The sequence below is a fragment of the Neoarius graeffei genome, chromosome 16 (assembly GCF_027579695.1).
Source record: "Neoarius graeffei isolate fNeoGra1 chromosome 16, fNeoGra1.pri, whole genome shotgun sequence".
Classification (NCBI taxonomy): domain Eukaryota; kingdom Metazoa; phylum Chordata; class Actinopteri; order Siluriformes; family Ariidae; genus Neoarius; species Neoarius graeffei.
Genome location: NC_083584.1, coordinates 51,629,370 through 51,649,156, shown reverse-complemented (window position 1 = coordinate 51,649,156; position 19,787 = coordinate 51,629,370). Strand labels below are relative to the sequence as shown.

Below are 19,787 nucleotides of genomic sequence, written 5' to 3'. Positions count from 1 at the left end.
GTCTCCAGAGGCAGCTGACAGATACCGATGGGCCAAGCGGAACGCGGCTTTGGTGGTCATTGAAGCAAAAACTTGGGTGTGGGAGGAGTTTGGTGAGGACATGGAAAGTGACTTTTGATTGGCCTTGAAGCAATTCTGGCAAACCGTCCAGCGGCTCAGTTGTTGGACTTCTATGCCATGCTCTGTCATGCAGTGCTCTGTCCCTACTGTTTACAGCGAGGATGGAATGCTGTTGACCTCAACTGGGGACATCATCCGATGGTGGAAGGAATACTTTGAGGATCTCTTCAATCCCACCTTCATATTGTCCGAGGAGGACGTGGAGTCTGAGGGTGCTTGGGAGGACTCGCTCATCACAGGGGCTGAGGTTGCCAAGGTGGTTAAAAAGCTCCTCGGTGGCCAGGCTCGGGGGGATGGATGAGATTCATCCTGAGTTCCTGAAGGCACTGGATGTTGTTGGGCTGTCTTGGTTGACACACCTCTTCAACATTTGCATTTTTAAAAAGGGGGACTGGAGAGTGTGTTCTAACTATAGGGGGCTCACACTTCTCAGCCTCCCTGGGAAAGCCTATGCTGGGGTGCTGGAGAGGAGAGTCCGGTTGATAGTCGAACTTCGGATTCAGGAGGAGCAATGCGGTTTTCGTCCTGGTCGTGGAACACTGGACCAGCTCTTTACCCTTGCAAGAGTACTGGAGGGTGCATGGGAGTTTGCCCAACTGGTCTACATTAGGGGTGTGCAAAAGTATCGATACGGCGATATATCGCGATACTTTGTCTTCTGATTCAATATCGATACTCAAAATTTGAATATCGATATTTTTTCAAATAATAAAATCATGTTTCAGACGGGTTGTAAATCCAGTACGACTTCCGCACCTCCGCTCCGCGAGGTGTCGCTGTGCCGCTACCTCACTGCAAGGCACTCTTCGTCTTCTCTTTTTTCCCTGGCGGTTGCAGTGAGGAAAAAAAACGGGCAAGCATGGCTGTTAACATAAACCTAGAGACGCCGCCGAACTTTAAGGCAGATGTTTGGAGGCGCTTTGGATTCCAAAGGAAAGGAGAAAAAAAACAGTGAGCCGGACAAAGAGAATGCACTTTGCAAAACCTGTTTCGCTCCAATTAAATTAAGATGCTCCAATTAAGATGCCCACTGCACTTTTCAGTGTGTTTCAGACAGTGTGTTGTTCCTGCAAAATAAGCACAAGTTAAATGTTCTCAGGTATATGTTCTCAAGTTTACAAAGAACAAATTGATATTAGTGTTAGCACTGAAATGTATGTGCAGTCTGCAGTGCAAGTTTTAAGTTTTCATAAAACAATTTGATTCTGCTTGTTAAGCAGCACTGATGTGTCCATGCTTACAGAAAAGTTGATAATACTAGCACAGAAATGGGAATTTTCTGTATGTTGTAGTGAAGCAACTCTTGGTTTTGCCAGCAGTAGAATAGAGACAAATATATGTCTGGCAAGAGTGTGTAGTTATGTATGTGAAATGTAATTTTACAGTGGTCAATAAATTCTGATTTTCTTCAGTGACACAGATATTGTGATGTGGTTGAAATTTCTTGCAATATATCGATTATCGCAGAATCGCTGTACCGTGATATTATCATTATCGTGGGCAAAATATCGCCATAGTATTGTATCGTGAGGTATCTGGTGATACCCAGCCCTAGTCTACATGTGTTTTGTGGACCTGGAGAAGGCTTACGACCATGTCCCTTGTGGTGCCCTGTGGGGGGTGCTTCGGGAGTATGGGGTTCAGGGCCCACTACTGCGGGCCATTCGGACCCTGTATGACCGGAGCAGGACTTTGGTTTGCGTTGCCGGCAGTACGTCAGACTCATTCCCGGTGCATGTTAGACTCTGCCAGGGCTGCCCTTTGTCACTGGTTCTGTTCATAACTTTTTTATGGACAGAATTTCTAGGCGCAGCCAAGGGGCGGAGGGTGTCCGGTTTGGTGGCAGCAGGATCACGTCTCTGCTTTTTGCAGATGATGTGGTCCTGTTGGCTTCATCAGTCTGTGACTTACGGCATGCGCTGGGATGGTTTGCAGCTGAGTGTGAAGCGGCTGGGATGAGGATCAGAACCTCCATGGTGTTCAGCCGGAAACGGGTGGAGTGCCTACTCTGGGTCAGGGGGGAGTTGCTACCTAAAGTGGAGGAGTTTAAGTATCTCAGGGTTTTGTTCACGAGTGAGAGTAAGGGGGAGTGGGAGTTGGACAGACAGATTGGGGCAGCGTCAGCAGTGATGCGGATGCTAAACTGGTCTGTGGTGGTAAAGAGAGAGCTGAGCCAAAAGGCAAAGCTCTCAATTTACTGGTCCATCTACGTTCCCACTCTCACCTATGGTCACGAGCTATGGGTAGTGACCAAAAGAATGAGATCGTGGATATAAGCGGTAGAAATGAGTTTTCTCCACAGGCTGGTTGGGCTCTCCCTTAGAGACAAGGTGAGAAGCTTGGTCATTTGGGAAGAGACTCGGAGTAGAACCGCTGCTCCACCACATCAAAAGGAGTCAGTTGAGGTGGTTTGGGCACCTTGTTAGGATACTCCCTGGACACCTCCCAAGGGCATGCCCACCGGGAGGAGACCCTGGGGCAGACCCAGGACACGCTGGTGAGATTACATCTTTTGGCTGGCCTGGGAATGCCTCGGTATTCCCCCGGAAGAGCTGGTGGAGTTGGCTGGGGAGAGGGAAGTCTGGGCTGCTCTGCTTAGGCTGCTACCCATGCGACCCGGATCCGGATAAGTGGTAGAAGATGGATGGATCTGGAGGAAAACCTGTTTGAGTCAGCCAGAGGTTTCAGACTGGGATGAAAGTTCACGATCCAGCAGAACAATAACCCTTAACAGACTGCTAAAGCTACATTGGAGTGGTTTAAAGGGAAACATATTTAAATGTCTTGGAATGGCCTAATCAAAGCTCAGACCTCAATCCAACTAAGAATCTGTGGCATAACTTGAAGATTGCTGTACACCAACACAACCCATCTAACTTGAAGGAGTTGGAGCAGTTTTGCATTGAGGAATGGGCAAAAATCCCAGTGGCTAGATGTGCTAAGCTAAGAGAGACATAACCCAAGAGACTTATAGCTGTAATTGTAGCAAAAGGTGGCTCTACAAAGTATTGACTTTGGGTGGTGAATACTTATGCACACTCCAGATTTCTGTTTTTTCATCTTAATTATTGTTTGTGTCACAATAAAAAAACAAGTTTCACCTTTAAAGTGATAGGCATGTTGTGTAAATCAAATGGCGCTAACCCCCCAAAAAATCCATTTTAATTCCAGCTTGTAATGTGACAAAACAGGAAAAACACCAAGGGGGATGAATACTTTTGCAAGGCACTGTATTTTCAAAACTATCACATGTAGGACTCCTCTGCCTTTGAAGAACATTTTGACAATAGTATTATTCAGTAAGGTCTTTTTAAAGAGTTTTTTTTTTTAAGGCAACACAAGAGTTTAAGTATTTTTAGCCCAAATTAATTTGAAATATGTATACATTTTTAACTTGCTTGGCTGGGAATGTTTTATACTGTTTAAATAACTTTTATGATGTAAAATGTCTCCTTAATTGTGTTTAACTATTTATTTAGTCTTTTTTGTGTATTTATTTTTATTTACTAATGTATTTTTATTGATTTATTTATTTATAACCTTGCTTCTGCTATGTATAATAAACAGTAAGAAACAACGGTATGCTTGCCTTATAATCCCGTAAACAAATTGTTTGTCTAAAGTGTTGTAAAGTGTTACTTTTTTAAAACTCCGTCATAATTTTTAGCCTTTTTGCTATTTGCTAACTGATGTTAAAGGAGCTAAAAAATTTACTGTAACAAAGTGAGTGTGTTGTATTAGTGCATCTTTCAGGTGGAATGATCAAATCACCTGTACAATCATTTTGGATTCACATCTCTTTCACATCTGCCATTTTTTTAATGGGGATTAAAAATGTGCTCTTTTGGCATATTTTTGCCTTTCGCTGTTAAAATGTGACCTACTTTTGGAAAATATGAAATGGCCATTCAAATATTTATAACTCTGTTTCCAAAAAAGTTGGGACGCTATGTAAACTGTAAATAAAAACAGAATGTGGTGATTTGCAAATCATAGAAACCCTATATTTCATTGAAAATACTACAAAGACAACATGGCAAATGTTGAAAATGAATTTGTTTGTTTATTTATGGAAAAATATATGCTCATTTTGAGTTTAGTGCCAGCACGATGCTTTACAAAAGTTGGGACGGGGCAACAAATGGTTTATAGAATAATAAAAAAAAATCGGTTAATTGGTAACAGGTCAGTAACATGATTGGATATAAAAAGAGCAACCCAGAGAGGCGGCGTCTCTCAGTAGTAAAGATGGGGAGGGGTTCACCACTCTGTGAAAGACTGCATGGGCAAACAGTGCAACAATTTAAGAATAACGTTCCTCAATGTAAAATTGCAAAAAAAAATTGGGGATCACATCATCATTAAAGCCTGGCGCACACAGGTGACTTCTCGTCGCAAGTGTATTGTGATTTTTGGACGCAAGTTTCCCCTCCTGGGTAGCTGCATGTTCGCATCTTCTGTAACCAGTGAGCGATTTGGGGAGGGGGATGCAAGTCACATGGAAATCACGTGACTACTTTGCAGGCAGCAATTGGCTTAGCCTTTGGAGGTGATTCCTTCGTTATCGCAAAGACATGCACACGTGGTGATATCTCTGCAACAAGTCAGCATCTGGCTGCTTTTTTTTTTTTTTGGTTGCAGAATATCAAGCATGTTTGATGCCTGTGATCTGTCGCAAGCAACAAAAAATCGCCGTCGCAAATATTCGCACACGAAGCAATTTTTCGCTTGCGTTGAAAAGTTGCATGACCAAGTGATGGAAAATTGCCCGTGTGCACTGGAGAAATCTCTGTATGCAAGAGACAAGGCTGAAAACTGACAGTGGATGCCTGTGATCTTCAGGCCCTCAGGAGACACTGCATTAAAAGCTGACATGTGGCTGTAGTGGAAATCACTGTGTGGGCTGAGGAACACTTCAGAAAACCATCATCTGTGAAAGCAGTTAATTACTGCATCCACAAATGCAAGTTAAAACCAGATATAAACAATATCCAGAAACACTGCCACCTTCTCTGGGCCCGAGCTCTTTTCTGATGGACTGAGGCGAAGTGGAAAATTGTCCCGAGGTCTGACAAATCAAAAGTAGAAATTCTTTTTAGAAATCATGGACCCCACGTCCTCCAGGCTAAAGAGGAGAGGGAGCATCCGGCTTGTTATCAGTGCGCAGTTCAAAAGCCAGCATCTGTGATAGTATGAGGGTGCATTAGTGCACATAACATGGGTAGCTTGTACATCTGGCAAGGCATCATTAATGCTGAATGATATAAGCATGTTTCAGAGCAATATGCTGCCATCCAGACAAAATCTTTTTCAGGGAAGGTCTTCCTTCTTTCAGCAAGACAATGCCAAACTGCTTTCTGCACATAGTAAAACTGCATGGCTCCGTAGTAAAAGAGTCTGGGTGCTAAACTGGCCTGCCTACAGTCCAGACCCGTCTCCCATTTCAAACATTTGGTGCATTATGAAGCGCAAAATATGACAAAGGAGACCCTGAACTGTCGAGCAACTGAAATTGTCTATCAAGCAAGAATAGGACAACATTTCTCTTTCAAGACTACAGTAGTTGGTCGTCTCAGATCCCAAATGTTTAGTTGTGTTAAAAGTAGAGGTGATACAACACAGTGGTAAACATGCTCCTGTCCCAACTTTTTTGAAACATGTTGCTGACATCAAATTCAAAATGAGCATATGTTTTTCTCAAAAATTTTTTCAACATTTGATATATTGTCTTTGTAGTATTTTCAATGAAATATAGGGTTTCCATGATTTGCAGATCATCACATTTTTTATTATTTAAAAAAAAAATTTTTTTTACGGTTTGCAGAACGCCACAACGTTTTTGGAAAAGGGGTTATGTGGCCCCCCCAAATCTCACCCACATCCCACAGTTTGAATAGCACTGCCTTAAAGAGTGTCAATATGATCATTTATTTTAATAATTTAATTTTTATCCCCCGCTGGCTGAAAGACCCGAAGGGGGATTATGTCGTGGTGAAGTCCGTCCGTCCGTCCGTCTGTCCCAGAAAGGGTTCTCACCTTCTGAAATCAACTCCTCTCACAATTTTTGGAGGAATTTCACAAAACTTGGCAAAAGGTTTTGTTATAGGACGGTAATACACATATTGCAATTTCGTTTGCAATATATTGTAGCGGGGGATATTGTACTCTCTGAGCACTCTTGTTATTTTAAATTGTGCATTAATTGATTTGATTTGTACTGCAGGCTCAGCCATGGTAACGACTGGACCCCCGCATGGCCAGCCGCTACCTCCAGAGTATGGGCCTCCACCTTACGAGGCCACGATGCAGCCAGGCTTCATTCCCCCTCATGTCCCAGGTGAGGGTCCTATGCTCATGTCACACCCACATGGTAAACCTGCCATTGCTATTATTTACCTCATTAAGAATCTTTATTATTATTATTAAGACCTCAAGTAGTGCTCTGCAGGGCTCCGTCACTGTTAAGGCTTGTGCTGTAGGGTTGTTCTGTCATACTGGGAATTTATAAGGGGACTGAAAAACCAGGGTAAATGCACAGACAACATGAGACAGGGCTGCACACTTAAGTGGTAGCACAAGTGTGAGCGAGCTCAAATGTTCAGTAGCTCAAAAAAAAACCAATTGGTTCATACAGACATCTGAAATTTTATATACAACCAATGAAATAAAACAGTTTTGCAAAGAAAAGAAACCCAAACCGCTTCGACATATCCAGAGTTACTTAAAGTGGCTTTGTAAACAATTTAATATTCTGTCATTAGCTATTTTAACATTCAATCTAATAATCTGTTCATAATCTCACTGTTTGGTGAATAGGAATAAAACATTGTGACAGTTCGTATGAGTGGGAGGAGCACAGAAGGATGGCAGGCCAGAACTGAGTTCACAAAAAAATATTTATTCAGATTTTCAGCTTATCTAATTGTCTCCCAGTCACACACGGGCGCACACACACACACAGGTCGTCTGGCTGGGGAGAGAGCTCTCCTCCTCTGCTCTCTCTCTCTCTTTAAATAGGGCGTGGTCACTGGGGAAGACACACAAACACACGTTAATAGACATCAGGTGCAGTGATTCTGCCACTTACCTTCCCTGACTCCGCCCTCCGGTCACAGACCGATGCTTGACCACGCCCCCGCTGCCACAAACATGTTCATATATTGAGGCCAGACTAAACACATGGGCTAATGTCCTTTTAATAATCTATTAAATATCTTATTGAGACTGCCTCAGATGCTTCTGTGATGATTCTTCCTTGCACAGAATGAATGAATGACGATAGATAGATAGATAGATAGATAGATAGATAGATAGATAGATAGATAGATAGATAGATAGATAGATAGATATTTTAATTGCACGTTAGAACTCCTGCTGTAAAGCCCTGGGAGATCACATACTAACAGCTAAGTGTTGCACATTACTAAACTTGTTGCTTATCTGTACTAAACACACCATGTTTAGGGCTCATTTCCAATATCCGAGACAGCAATAACAACATAAACATGTCTCACATGATTGGTTCAGTGGTCACTCGGCCCTTTTTTCCTTCCCTTTATTTATTTATTTATTTAGGTTGGTGTGACCATTTTGTCAGTCATGTGTTTAAACTCTATACATAGTCCCTCCAAAATATATTGGAACAGCAAGGGAAAGCTTTATTTTTGCCATAGATCTTTGAGTCTGAGATCAACAGATGATTATGAAAGGATACAATTAAAGCTTTCCTGATATTTACCTGGTGGCAGACCTCCCTATTTTTTAGGTTAGCAAAGGTATTGGAACAGATAATCCTAAAGTAAATAACTAATCAATATTTAGTTGCTTGCAATAACTGCATCAAGTGACCCACTAAGAAGACATCCATGAAGGTCTGTCTGATATTTTCCTTTTCTTTTTTTTATTGATGGGATCCATTAAACTTTGAGTAACTGACCAATTATAAAAATGTAAACATTTCATATACTCCAACAGGCCTGTCACTCAATCAGGAGGCAAGAATTTTATGAGCCTGTGCCCCTCCCACATTTCCTAATTTACTGTGCCCAGTTTGAGTACTTCACACACAGGCAGACGAGAGCTGACCAGCACACACAATCACGATAATTTCACCTTGGCTTTAGGCTCTGTGACCAACTTTTAATCTGATGTTTGAATTACCGTTGTTTTGCTTTTAACTTATTTGTGATCTCTGCCAGTGTGGCATATGAGACGTGCCATTCGCTTCACTTCATCAGGACTGTTTCTGCTATCGAAATGAGTTGCAAAACCTCATGTTAGTGTTTTACTCTCTTGTGCTTTTATTTTTTATTTTTATTTTTCCCCAGCTGGCTACCCCCCTCCTCCTGGACAGTTCCCCCAGCCCATGCCGGCGCAGTTTGTTCCAGGTCCCAGCCACTGTGGCCCAGCTTTGGGACACACGGCCACAGTGATTGGTCCTCCAGGCACCGCTACTACGGTTACTGTGCTGCAGGGTGAGATGTTCCAGTCAGCACCGGTGCAGACGGTATGCCCACACTGCCAACAGGCCATCGTCACACAGATTAGCCATGACGTGGGCCTCATGAACACACTCTTCTGTCTCTTCTGCTTCTTTGTGGGGTAAGTGGAATGATTTATTGGCTGGTCTGTTTCCCTTTTCAAGGAGTGTAGTGAATGTCAGTAGCATTGCCAGCTTAAACCATCTTCTGATGTGTGAATCAAACATCTCGTTGGGTGGCCAGGACTTGTGTGTGAGGACAATGAAGGCTTTTCTGTCTGAACTGACTGAAGGGCTACTGTGGCACAAGTCACATTCTTCCTGTGTCACAACACCCAGTGCATCGCGTCCTGCTGTGGATGGGGCTGCATACAGTGGGTACGGAAAGTATTCAGACCCCTTTAAATTTTTCACTCTTTGTTTCATTGCAGCCATTTGCTAAAATCAAAAAAGTTCATTTTATTTCTCATTAATGTACACTCAGCACCCCATCTTGACAGAAAAAAACAGAAATGTAGAAATTTTTGCAAATTTATTAAAAAAGAAAAACTGAAATATCACATGGTCATAAGTATTCAGACCCTTTGCTGTGACACTCATATTTAACTCACATGCTGTCCATTTCTTCTGATCCTCCTTGAGATGGTTCTACTCCTTCATTGGAGTCCAGCTGTGTTTAATTAAACTGATTGGACTTGATTAGGAAAGACACACACCTGTCTATATAAGACCTTACAGTTCACAGTGCATGTCAGAGCAAATGAGAATCATGAGGTCGAAGGAACTGCCCAAGGAGCTCAGAGACAGAACTGTGGCAAGGCACAGATCTGGCCAAGGTTACAAAAGAATTTCTGCAGCACTCAAGGTTCCTAAGAGCACAGTGGCCTCCATAATCCTTAAATGGAAGAAGTTTGGGACGACCAGAACTCTTCTTAGACCTGGCCGTCCAGCCAAACTGAGCAATTGTGGGAGAAGAGCCTTGGTGAGAGAGGTAAAGAAGAACCCAAAGATCACTGTGGCTGAGCTCCAGAGATGCAGTAGGGAGATGGGAGAAAGTTCCACAAAGTCAACTATCACTGCAGCCCTCCACCAGTCGGGGCTTTATGGCAGAGTGGCCCGACGGAAGCCTCTCCTCAGTGCAAGACATGAAAGCCCGCATAAAGTTTGCCAAAAAACACATGAAGGACTCCCAGACTATGAGAAATAAGATTCTCTGGTCTGATGAGATGAAGATTGAACTTTTTGGCGTGAATTCTAAGCGGTATGTGTGGAGAAAACCAGGCACTGCTCATCACCTGCCCAATACAATCCCAACAGTGAAACATGGTGGTGGCAGCATCATGCTATGGGGGTGTTTTTCAGCTGCAGGGACAGGACGACTGGTTGCAATTGAAGTAAAGATGAATGTGGCCAAGTACAGAGATATCATGGAAGAAAACCTCTTCCAGAGTACTCAGGACCTCAGGCTGGGCCGAAGGTTCACCTTCCAACAAGACAATGGACCCTAAGCACACAGCTAAAATAACAAAGGAGTGGCTTTGGAACAACTCTGTGACCATTCTTGACTGGCCCAGTCAGAGCCCTGACCTAAACCCAATTGAGCATCTCTGGAGAGACCTGAAAATGGCTGTCCACCAACGTTCACCATCCAACACGGGCGATTGCTCTAAGACAACGAGGGAGGCTCAGCCTCCTCTAAAAATGACGAACATCGTGTAGGATGAATTGTGCTAGGCTTATGTTATAGCCGACCTTATAACATTGCTATTTCAGATCCAGAATCATAGAAATATATGTGCTCAACCCAACTACAGTGCGAAATCATTCCCTTATAACTTTCCCCAGTTCGCCTAATGTGTGCTTGAGTTTTTCCCCCTCGTGACAGCGCGATGCAGCGCAGCCTCAGTGGATTGGGAGCTATGTGCTTGTCAATCTCAAAATGCAAGACGATTATTGGACAAATACTGCGAAAATGCCCGCCCACGGAGTCTCACGGACTCCCAGCCTCAATGGATTTCAACGGCATTTGGGAGCGATGCGCTTTTCAATCTCAAAATGCAAGACGGTTATTGGACAAATACTGCGAAAACGCCCGCCCACGGACTCCGAGCCTCACATGGGAGGGACATGGCAGTTTCCGCGAGGAGACTGGTGATTGGTGAAAGCGGCCGGATATTTTCTTTGATTGACAGCTCGTTTCAACTATAGACAGGCAGCGGTATAGTGTTGCCAGATTGGGAAGTTTCCCGCCCAGTTGGGCGGTTTTAAGTGCATTTTGGTGGGTTTTGAACATATTTTGGGCTGGATAACGTCAGCAGTATCTGGCAACATCAGTTCAGTCCCATGCGGATTCGTAAGTGCTGTGGTGTATTGTAAGAGATCGGCTTACATTTCGATTTTATTCATTACATACGGTTTCTACCAGCTTTTTTAGTTTGTATATATTTTCATTGTAAATAAAGTGTAAATATAGTGTTGTCAAGTTTGCTATCTTAGTTCCAGAAATGTCGTTTATTTGAGTGACTGAACTTGAACTTGAGGGGGCTAGTCAGCTAGCAAGAAAGCTGCGCACGGATGCCAAGCATTGCTGATTTAATTTTGGCGAAGCCATTTGCCAGTCTTCCTTTCAAGGAAAAAATTAAAATTAAAGAGCAGGGTAGACCAACGCCTCAAATTGACTTGGTGAAAAAGGTAGGGAATAATACTCGTTCCTTTCAGCTCTCCTGGTACGAGAAAGTGAATTGGCTAACAGCAAGTGACCCACATCACCAACAGTAAATAGGCTACTTTAGTAATATGTCATGGATGGACCAAAAATATAGAATCTATTTAAAATGTTTATGCTGAGTATATTATATTGGAATATATGTTTTTCTGGATATGAATTAAACACAGCTACAATTTGGAAAACATTTTTAAACAAAAACACAGCCGAGGTCAATTTTTAAACAACATGCCACAATTTTAAAATATAAAATGTTAAAATATAACCCCCCCCCCCCAACACCACCATCATGTATATTGGACAGTAGGCTAATGGGCCAAAAGAACCTGTTATTTCACAGTTTGTGACCCTGCCAACAATCAGCCAGATCAGAGGCAAGAGTATGGGCAAAATTGATGTGTTTTTTCTTTTAAAATCTGGAAATATCGTAACCGACCAGCCTCCCCTGTTTGAAAGACTACCAGCCGCCACTGCCATCCAACCTGACGTAACTGGAGAGGATCTGCAAGGAAGAATGGCAGAGGATCCCCAAATCCAGGTGTGAAAAACTTGTTGCATCATTCCCAAGAAGACTCATGGCTGTACTAGCTCAAAAGGGTGCTTCTACTCAATACTGAGCAAAGAGTCTGAATACTTATGACCATGTGATATTTCAGTTTTTCTTTTTTAATAAATTTGCAAAAATGTATACATTTCTGTTTTTTTTTTCTGTCAAGATGGGGTGCTGAGTGTACATTAATGAGAAATAAAATGAACTTTTTTGATTTTAGCAAATGGCTGCAATGAAGAGTGAAAAATTTAAAGGGGTCTGAATACTTTCCATACCCACTGTAGCTACAGACTGGTCAGAGTGCTCATACTAATTCCTTTACACCTTCAGAAACACCTATAACAAGCACACGAAGATCAGAACTGGACCAGAAAGTCACCTGGTCTGAAGAGTCCCATTTTCCTTTGTATCACATGGACGGCTGGGTCCTTGTGCACTGTTTACACTGGGAAGAGGGCAAGCCAGTGTAGGCAGTATGATGCGAGTGCAATGTTATGCTGGGAAACCCTGGGACTGGGGAGTCACATAGTCATCAGTATGACACCTACCATCATAGCAGTGATGTTCCCAGATGGCACTTGGCCTCTTTCAACATGATAGTGCAGCCACTACACACACTGCTCAGGAATGGTTCGAGGAACATGACGAAGAGTTTAAGGTGTTGCCCCAGCCTCCAGGTTCCACAATCTGATCTGAAAAGTGATAAATTTTAGGTCGTATGTTTAAAATCTTTTTTCTGTTAAACTGCTTTTTGTGACAATGTCCATTGTTAAAAGCGCTATACAAATAAATTGACTTGACCAAGCATCTGTGGGATTTGCTGCAACAAGAGGTCAGATCTGATACCACCGAGAACCTTAAGAGGTCTTGTAGCGTCTGTGCCTCGGCGGGTCAGACTTGTTCTAGTGGCACATGGAGGACAAACAGCATATTAAGCAGGTGGTCATAATTAGGGCTGCAACGATTCACTAAGACACCGATTCGATTCATGATTTAGACCCTTTGATTCAATTAATTTTGATTTGATCCTGCAACTAAATATAAAGGATAAACAAAGCTCAGATTTTAAACATTAACAAAATCCCATTGAAATTTGTCTGGAAAGATGAAAACTTTCCAAATGCTGACTAGGGAACAGGATAAGTAAATGTAAAATTCTTAAAACAAAATGTATAAAATAAGGATATTTTGGCAACTTGAATTGATGAATTTCTGAGTTTTTGCTGAAATATGTCCTACGAGGAATGGAATATCTTGGCTCAAAGACATTTATCATGTTTTTAAACCCATCATTCTGTACGGTAGAGTATGGCCGCATATCATAGACGAGGTAGCCACCAATAGCCTTCGACATAGCTTTATTTCTAGTTTCATTCAGTTTTGGTTTGTTAATATCAGTCAGTTTTAACTGTCCCCGTGTACCTGGTTTTATTACTTTCATAACACTTTCAGTTTTCAATTTGGCGACACTTACTTCGTTTACATCCATGTTGTGTTTTCGCTTTAAATGATTTGCGAGGTTTGTAGTTGACTCTCCCTTACACTTCACATCAACATAACATGCGGCATGTTGCAGTATCCTTCGTGTCTTCTCGAAACCCAAAATGTAGCCAAACTTTTGATTTAAGATGAGACGAAGGATCTTTAAAGTGCCATTCCACCATTGGATGTATTTTTTTGGCATAAAATACAATATATTTTATGACAACATGACTAGACAGAGAAATCTTTTAGCTTCAAAATGATATATCAAACATAATTTTTTGACAACGACAAGTATATTAATTTTGTGACCAAAGTCACCTACCCTTTTAATTTCCGCGCGGTAGTGAAACGTGATGTCATCGGCAGGTTCCCCTTCTTGTGTACCACGTCACGTGTGACGTGGCACAGATTATCAGCAATGGCGGATAGAACGCGATTGTCAGCTTCGGAAAAGAAGCGAAGGAAAATAGCAAGTGATGCCCAAAGGAGACGGTCGATGGTGAATATCGGCACAGCAATCGACAAGTGGAAATCACGTTCTATCCGCCATTGCTGATAATCTGTGCCACGTCACACGTGACGTGGTACACAAGAAGGGGAACCTGCCGATGACATCACGTTTCACTACCGCGCGGAAATTAAAAGGGTAGGTGACTTTGGTCGCAAAATTAATATACTTGTCGTCAAAAAATTATGTTTGATATATCATTTTGAAGCTAAAAGATTTCTCTGTCTAGTCATGTTGTCATAAAATATATTGTATTTTATGCCAAAGAATACATCCAATGGTGGAATGCCACTTTAAGCTTGGCTTCTGCCATTTTGGTGCCCAACAGCGGCATTGCCATGTAAAGTGTCGGCTACTCTGATTGGACAAGAGCAAGGACCCAAACCAATCAAATTGCACGTTTTATTTAGAAGCAAAGCTGTGCTCTATTCTGGCTGATTGCTTTCTCGCATCGATTTAACAATGTAAGTGTAATGGTTACGTGGTAAAAGTATGTTTTATAAATCAGTAAAAATTGAAATGAAATAAATGTCACCGAATCAAACCGAAAATACAGCTACATGGATCGATAATTGGTACGGCAGGTATGAACTCGATTTTTGGCGCACCGTGGTGAATCATTGTAGCCCTAGTCATAATGATAGGGCTGATCTGTGTATATTTTTCCCTTTGCATAACCCATCTTTCTCCTTTCTTGGACACCTGAAAGGGAAACGGGGTGCACTGGTGGAGTCATGTGCAGATATTTAGGCAGGTGTAATCTCTGTTAGGATTAAGGCCGCCTTCTCTGAGGGACCAGCTGTAGTAGAGCTGCTTGAAAAGCTGCTTGAAATTACTGCACTAACCTCCATGATGAAGGGTGTATGCTGATCGCTGCCATCATGTGATGGCCATTAATGACTCCCCCCTTCTTTTGCAGTTGTGATCTCGGCTGCTGCTTGATCCCATGTCTGATTGATGACCTGAAGGATGTGACGCACACTTGCCCCAACTGCAAGGGCTACATCTACACATACAAGCGCATATGCTAACAGCGTCCCCCATCGCTCACCCTGGATGCACTTATGGCTCCCTCTCATGCATCCTTTTCTGCACTTCATTCCCCAGCTTGTTGGCTAGTTTTATTTGTTTTTGTTTGTTTGATTTGTTTTTACTACCTATTCATCCACTAATGACTGTATATAACTATTTAAAAGACTTAGAGTTAGTGATACTAGAAGATTAATTTTAAAAATAGGTAAGTAGAAGAAGAAAAAGAAGGGATGATGAGTCAGTACATTTTATATGCATAATGGACATTTATTAATAGTGTTGTGGAAGTGCTGTTAGGATTGTAGCCGAGCGCCAGTTAAAGTCTCATTTCTAGAATGAAGTCAATTGGTCTGATATAACTGAAGTCCATTCAGGGTCGATATTATTTATATTGTAATTATTTAATTCTGTTACTTTATGTATAATTATTCTAACAAGCTAATGTGAAAGACTTTTCATGTCTCTATCTGTGTTTGTGAAAACAATGGCCAAGGACTACAGTTTTAGTTGTAGGATATCGCTGCTCCTTTTCCATCTATGTGAAAACGAATGCATTTATATTTTCATAATGTTGCAGTCAGAACATTTTTGTAATCAGGGGTAGTTTGCATTCACGAGATTCATTATACTCCGTTATAGTACACACTTGTCAACCTGTGCAATTTTAGATGAAAATTTCTTAATCTGTCAGGAAACATAATAGAAATATCCACATCAGTGCTCCTTTGTAATAAATAATTAAATATTCGACAGGTTCTGCACTATATTGTAAGGTTTCTCCATTGTTGCATTTGCTGTCTTACTGAACTGTGAATGTTGCAGATAATTCTCATGCTCCTTCATCTTTATGGTGAATTGCTTCTGTGCTGTTAGTGGGTTTTGATGTGCACTTTCTTATGGAGTTTAATCATTTCATTCATTTCAGAAGGTTATTTAGACATGGTGTAGCTGAGAACATAGTCAATCTTAGGCTTTTTTTTGATCCTTTTAAATAATTTACTCTGATACAATCATTAGGAAAGAGCATGCTTGCAAGAAGGAGGTGATCATCAAGCTCTAGCTTTGTGCAACGTCTCTAATCTCAGACAGTCCTGTGTGTCTCATCTGACCCCTGAACTCAACAGATTATTTGTTCATAATTATTAAAAGGTCTTTTTTTTTTCCATCCTTGGGACGTCAGTTTGTTTTTGAGTGCAACATTTTGTTATGGGGAAGGTGGCAGGAAGTCGAGTCAGTGTGACAAATTGCAAATATCATGTCTTTTTTCTGTACGAGTTATTTTCCTTTCATGCAAGATTTTTGAAAAATGTCAGACATGCACCTGGTTTGAAGCTTTAATCCCTCTCGAAAAGTGATTCTTCATTTTGCACTGAACATGCCTCAAGAAATCAAACATTGTAACAGGAAGTTTTGTTTTAAAGACCTGTTGTGCTTTATTGTCCTTATTCAATTTGTCTGTATATTTAGATAACAGCACGAACATGACGCAAACAATCAAGTATACATAAAAAAAAAACAACTATATGCATGCTCCTCTGAATTTGAGCTGATTCCCTTTAATGCAACTTTCTTTTGAACCTCGTAGGCCTATGATGCTTTGCAAAGTGGCTTCTTGCTGTGAAAGACTGAATATATGTAGAGCTTGTGTTCCAGGATATTTAGACCAACAAATACAAGTAGTTTGTGGTATAATACATCTTCTGAACTGGAAGTGTCATGTAAAGAACAAACTGTGTGCAATTATTATTCTGAGAATAATAAAATAATCATATCTTCTGAGAGTGGTCATGTTATTGTAATGTTTTAATTAAGGCAGTTAGAGTTGAGTCAATTTTAATCATCTTAACTGAAAAGGAAAAGTTGAATGCATCTTAAATAAAATAAACAAAAACTGAAGACAATTAAGCTTGATTACTGCTAGGCAATATGTTTATAAGTCCTAGCTTGAAGAACATACATTCCAGGTTATTGCCCAAACTTCAGAACAACAACCTCTCAGGGCATTTTAGTTTAAACTAGAGAAGGTTCCAGAGAAAGAGCTGGGTGTGGACACACAGGTGTTCTTCATAGAGTAAAGTATCATTGGCCAGCGCAGGTTTCCCAACCCTGGTCCTGCATATGAGTGTTTTTCCAGCTCTAAAGTGTAGAATACAGGGTACTCCGGGACCAGAGTTGGTGCATTGGGATAGCACTTAGTCTCTCCACCGATGGCCACACTGTGGGCTGCAGCACTTGTAGAATGTAGTCATCGGTTCATCAGCAGATCTGGTCTGTATTTGCATGAAATAAGCCCTTGGGTGCTCACACTTTGGACAGGGTTCTAAAGAGAAAAAAAGAAATATTTTATTGCTTAAAATAAAACGATTATATATGTACCTTAAAACACAAAAAGGCATACACAGCTACTTCTCTGGAACCTTGTCAAAGCTGATATAGCAGAAGGCTGCTGTTCTAAAGACTACAGCAAGAACTTGGAATGTACAGTCAGGTCCATCAAAAGTGCTGTAATTCCCACACCGTTTACTCGAGTTGGATGTAAATACCCTCAAATTAAAGCTGAAAGTCTGCACTTTGAGCGCAAGTTCATTACTTAATTTAAACACCAATATACTGTGGCAGACAGCTAAAATAACTAACTTTGACACCATACAGTCAAAGCATGTGGACACCTGGCCATCACACCCACATGTGCTTCTTGAACATCCCATTCCAAAACTAATATGGAATTGGTCCCCTTTTGTGTTATAATAAGCTCCACTCTTCTTAAAGTCATAAGTTTCCAAAAAAAAAAATACTCAAGTAAAAGTACAGGTACTCAAAGTGTACTTTGTTACTGTCCACCTCTGCTTAACCTAACCACTTGGTGCCTGGTTGGGGTAGCATCAAGGGGCTCTTTCACACCGAGCAAAGCCACGCCCCACCAAGCACCCCTGCCAAGCCGGGTAAGCAAAGAAAAGCAAACGGCTTGACAGGTTCCCTTTTGGGCAGCACGGTGGTGTAGTGGTTAGCACTGTCGCCTCACAGCAAGAAGGTCTGGGTTCGAGCCCAGTGGACGGTGGGGGCCTTTCTGTGTGGAGTTTGCATGTTCTCCCCGTGTCTGCGTGGGTTTCCTCCGGGTGCTCCGGTTTCCCCCACAGTCCAAAGACATGCAGGTTAGGTTAACATGGGGCGGCCTTGGGCTGAAGTGCCCTTGAGCAAGGTACCGAACCCCTGACTGCTCCCCGGGCGCTGTAGTGTGGCTGCCCACTGCTCTGGGTGTGTGCACGCGTGTGTTCACTGCTTCAGCTGGGTTAAATGCAGAGGATGAATTTCACTGTGCTTGAAGTGTGCATGTGACAAATAAAGGTTTCTTCTTAACACACCATGCCTTCATGGAGCTTGCTTTGTGCACGGGGGCATTGTCATGCTGGAACAGGTTTGGGCCTCTAAGTTCTAGCGAAGGGAAACTGTACTGCCACAGCAAACAGAGACATCCTATACAGCTGTGTGATTAAACTTTGTGGTAACAGTTTGGGGAAGAACCACAGATGGGTGTGATGGTCAGGTACCCACATACATTTTGGCCATATTATTACTGTTTTTAGAGTGTTGAATAATACCTGCAGTTGAATCCACGTTCTCCCAGGCAGCTGAACCCCCAAGAACATCATCCACTTCTTTCAGTTTGGGATACTTCCTGTTGTTGACCTGAACAGATTACAAGTTTATACTTCACTCGGGTCACCATAGCAACATGTGCGTTTCTCACACACGTGTCTGTTCTGTTCTGTAAACTTACCTTCCTGGTAATGTTGTGAACGTAAGGACATGTGTTACAGGCGAATCTGTAACATCTCTGACCCTCTTCTACGACCAACACATTTCCACATGTTGGGCAAAACAGCAGCATTTTGCTCCTGCTCTAAGCTCCAGAGGACTCGACCCACAGTGTTGTTTCTCAAGAATGCTGTAAATTCCTATTCGAAATATTACTGCAGCGTACTGACAAGTGCACCGATTTAATGAGCTCGACTAGAAACAAACAGCCACGACGAAACACTTTAGAAAAAAAATATTTTAGACGCTAAAATGTATAAATATATTCTTATGTAATATATTTAAATATTTTGTTTTTGAACTGAGGGACTGTATATTCAGTGCTACACCGACACCCTAAAGAATTAGCACCCTGACTTCTGCCATTTTGTGGAGGAATTCTTCTTCTTCTTTGGAGTTTTACGGCAGCCGGCATCCAAGTAGTTGCATTGCTGCCATCTACAGGATTGATGCCTACTTAAGGCCCAGTGTCCAATAAAAACTAAGAAAAATCGTCTTCCCTTTCCACTTGATCCTATTTCTAAAATGCTTTTCAACGTCACCTCTTCCAAACCAAGTCCACGCATCTGTGCGAGCAGTTCCTGTCTTTGACTGTCATAATTTCTGCAAAAGAGTATGACATGATGAACTGTGGCGACACGGTGGTGTAGTGGTTAGCGCTGTCGCCTCACAGCAAGAAGGTCCTGGGTTCGAGCCCCGTGGCCGGCGAGGGCCTTTCTGTGCGGAGTTTGCATGTTGTCCGCGTGGGTTTCCTCCGGGTGCTCCGGTTTCCCCCACAGTCCAAAGACATGCAGGTTAGGTTAACTGGTGACTCTAAATTGACCGTAGGTGTGAATGGTTGTCTGTGTCTATGTGTCAGCCCTGTGATGACCTGGCGACTTGTCCAGGATGTACCCCGCCTTTCGCCCATAGTCAGCTGGGATAGGCTCCAGCTTGCCTGCGACCCTGTAGAAGGATAAAGCGGCTAGAGATAATGAGATGAGATGATGAACTGTCTCAGATTCCTGACAAGAACACAGACCATTCTGATGCTTTCCCAATAAAAACAAAGTGCTATTTAAAAATGTATGCC

At 42.1% G+C, this 19,787-nt stretch overlaps 2 protein-coding genes across 2 annotated transcripts in view; one reads left to right on the top strand and one right to left on the bottom strand.

Moving 5' to 3' along the window:
- cdip1 (cell death-inducing p53 target 1) overlaps positions 1 to 16,678 on the top strand; it is a 44,549-nt gene extending 27,871 nt beyond the window's left edge. Inside the window, exons 3-5 of the mRNA XM_060943138.1 lie at positions 6,344 to 6,457; positions 8,448 to 8,721; positions 14,787 to 16,678. Coding sequence (XP_060799121.1) covers positions 6,344 to 6,457; positions 8,448 to 8,721; positions 14,787 to 14,898 — 500 coding nt within the window. The 3' untranslated portion in view covers positions 14,899 to 16,678. The remainder of the gene's footprint in view (positions 1 to 6,343; positions 6,458 to 8,447; positions 8,722 to 14,786) is intronic.
- polr3k (polymerase (RNA) III (DNA directed) polypeptide K) lies at positions 16,308 to 19,400 on the bottom strand. Its single transcript, XM_060943139.1, has 3 exons — positions 18,678 to 19,400; positions 18,499 to 18,586; positions 16,308 to 17,219 (listed from the first exon to the last, which is right to left on the bottom strand). The coding sequence occupies exons 1-3, from the start codon at positions 18,786 to 18,788 to the stop codon at positions 17,092 to 17,094; spliced, it is 327 nt and encodes a 108-aa protein (XP_060799122.1). The 5' UTR covers positions 18,789 to 19,400; the 3' UTR covers positions 16,308 to 17,091.
- Positions 19,401 to 19,787: the final 387 nt, after the last annotated feature.

What these genes read in the sequence shown, in the direction of transcription:
- polr3k (XM_060943139.1), bottom strand. Translation starts at nt 18,788, where the DNA reads ATGCTGCTGTTTTGCCCAACATGTGGAAATGTGTTGGTCGTAGAAGAG. An exon ending in TTCACAACATTACCAGGAAG is followed by an intron (nt 18,587 to 18,677) that starts GTAAGTTTACAG and finishes TAATCTGTTCAG; the next exon opens with GTCAACAACAGGAAGTATCC. An exon ending in GAACGTGGATTCAACTGCAG is followed by an intron (nt 17,220 to 18,498) that starts GTATTATTCAAC and finishes TTTTCTCTTTAG; the next exon opens with AACCCTGTCCAAAGTGTGAG.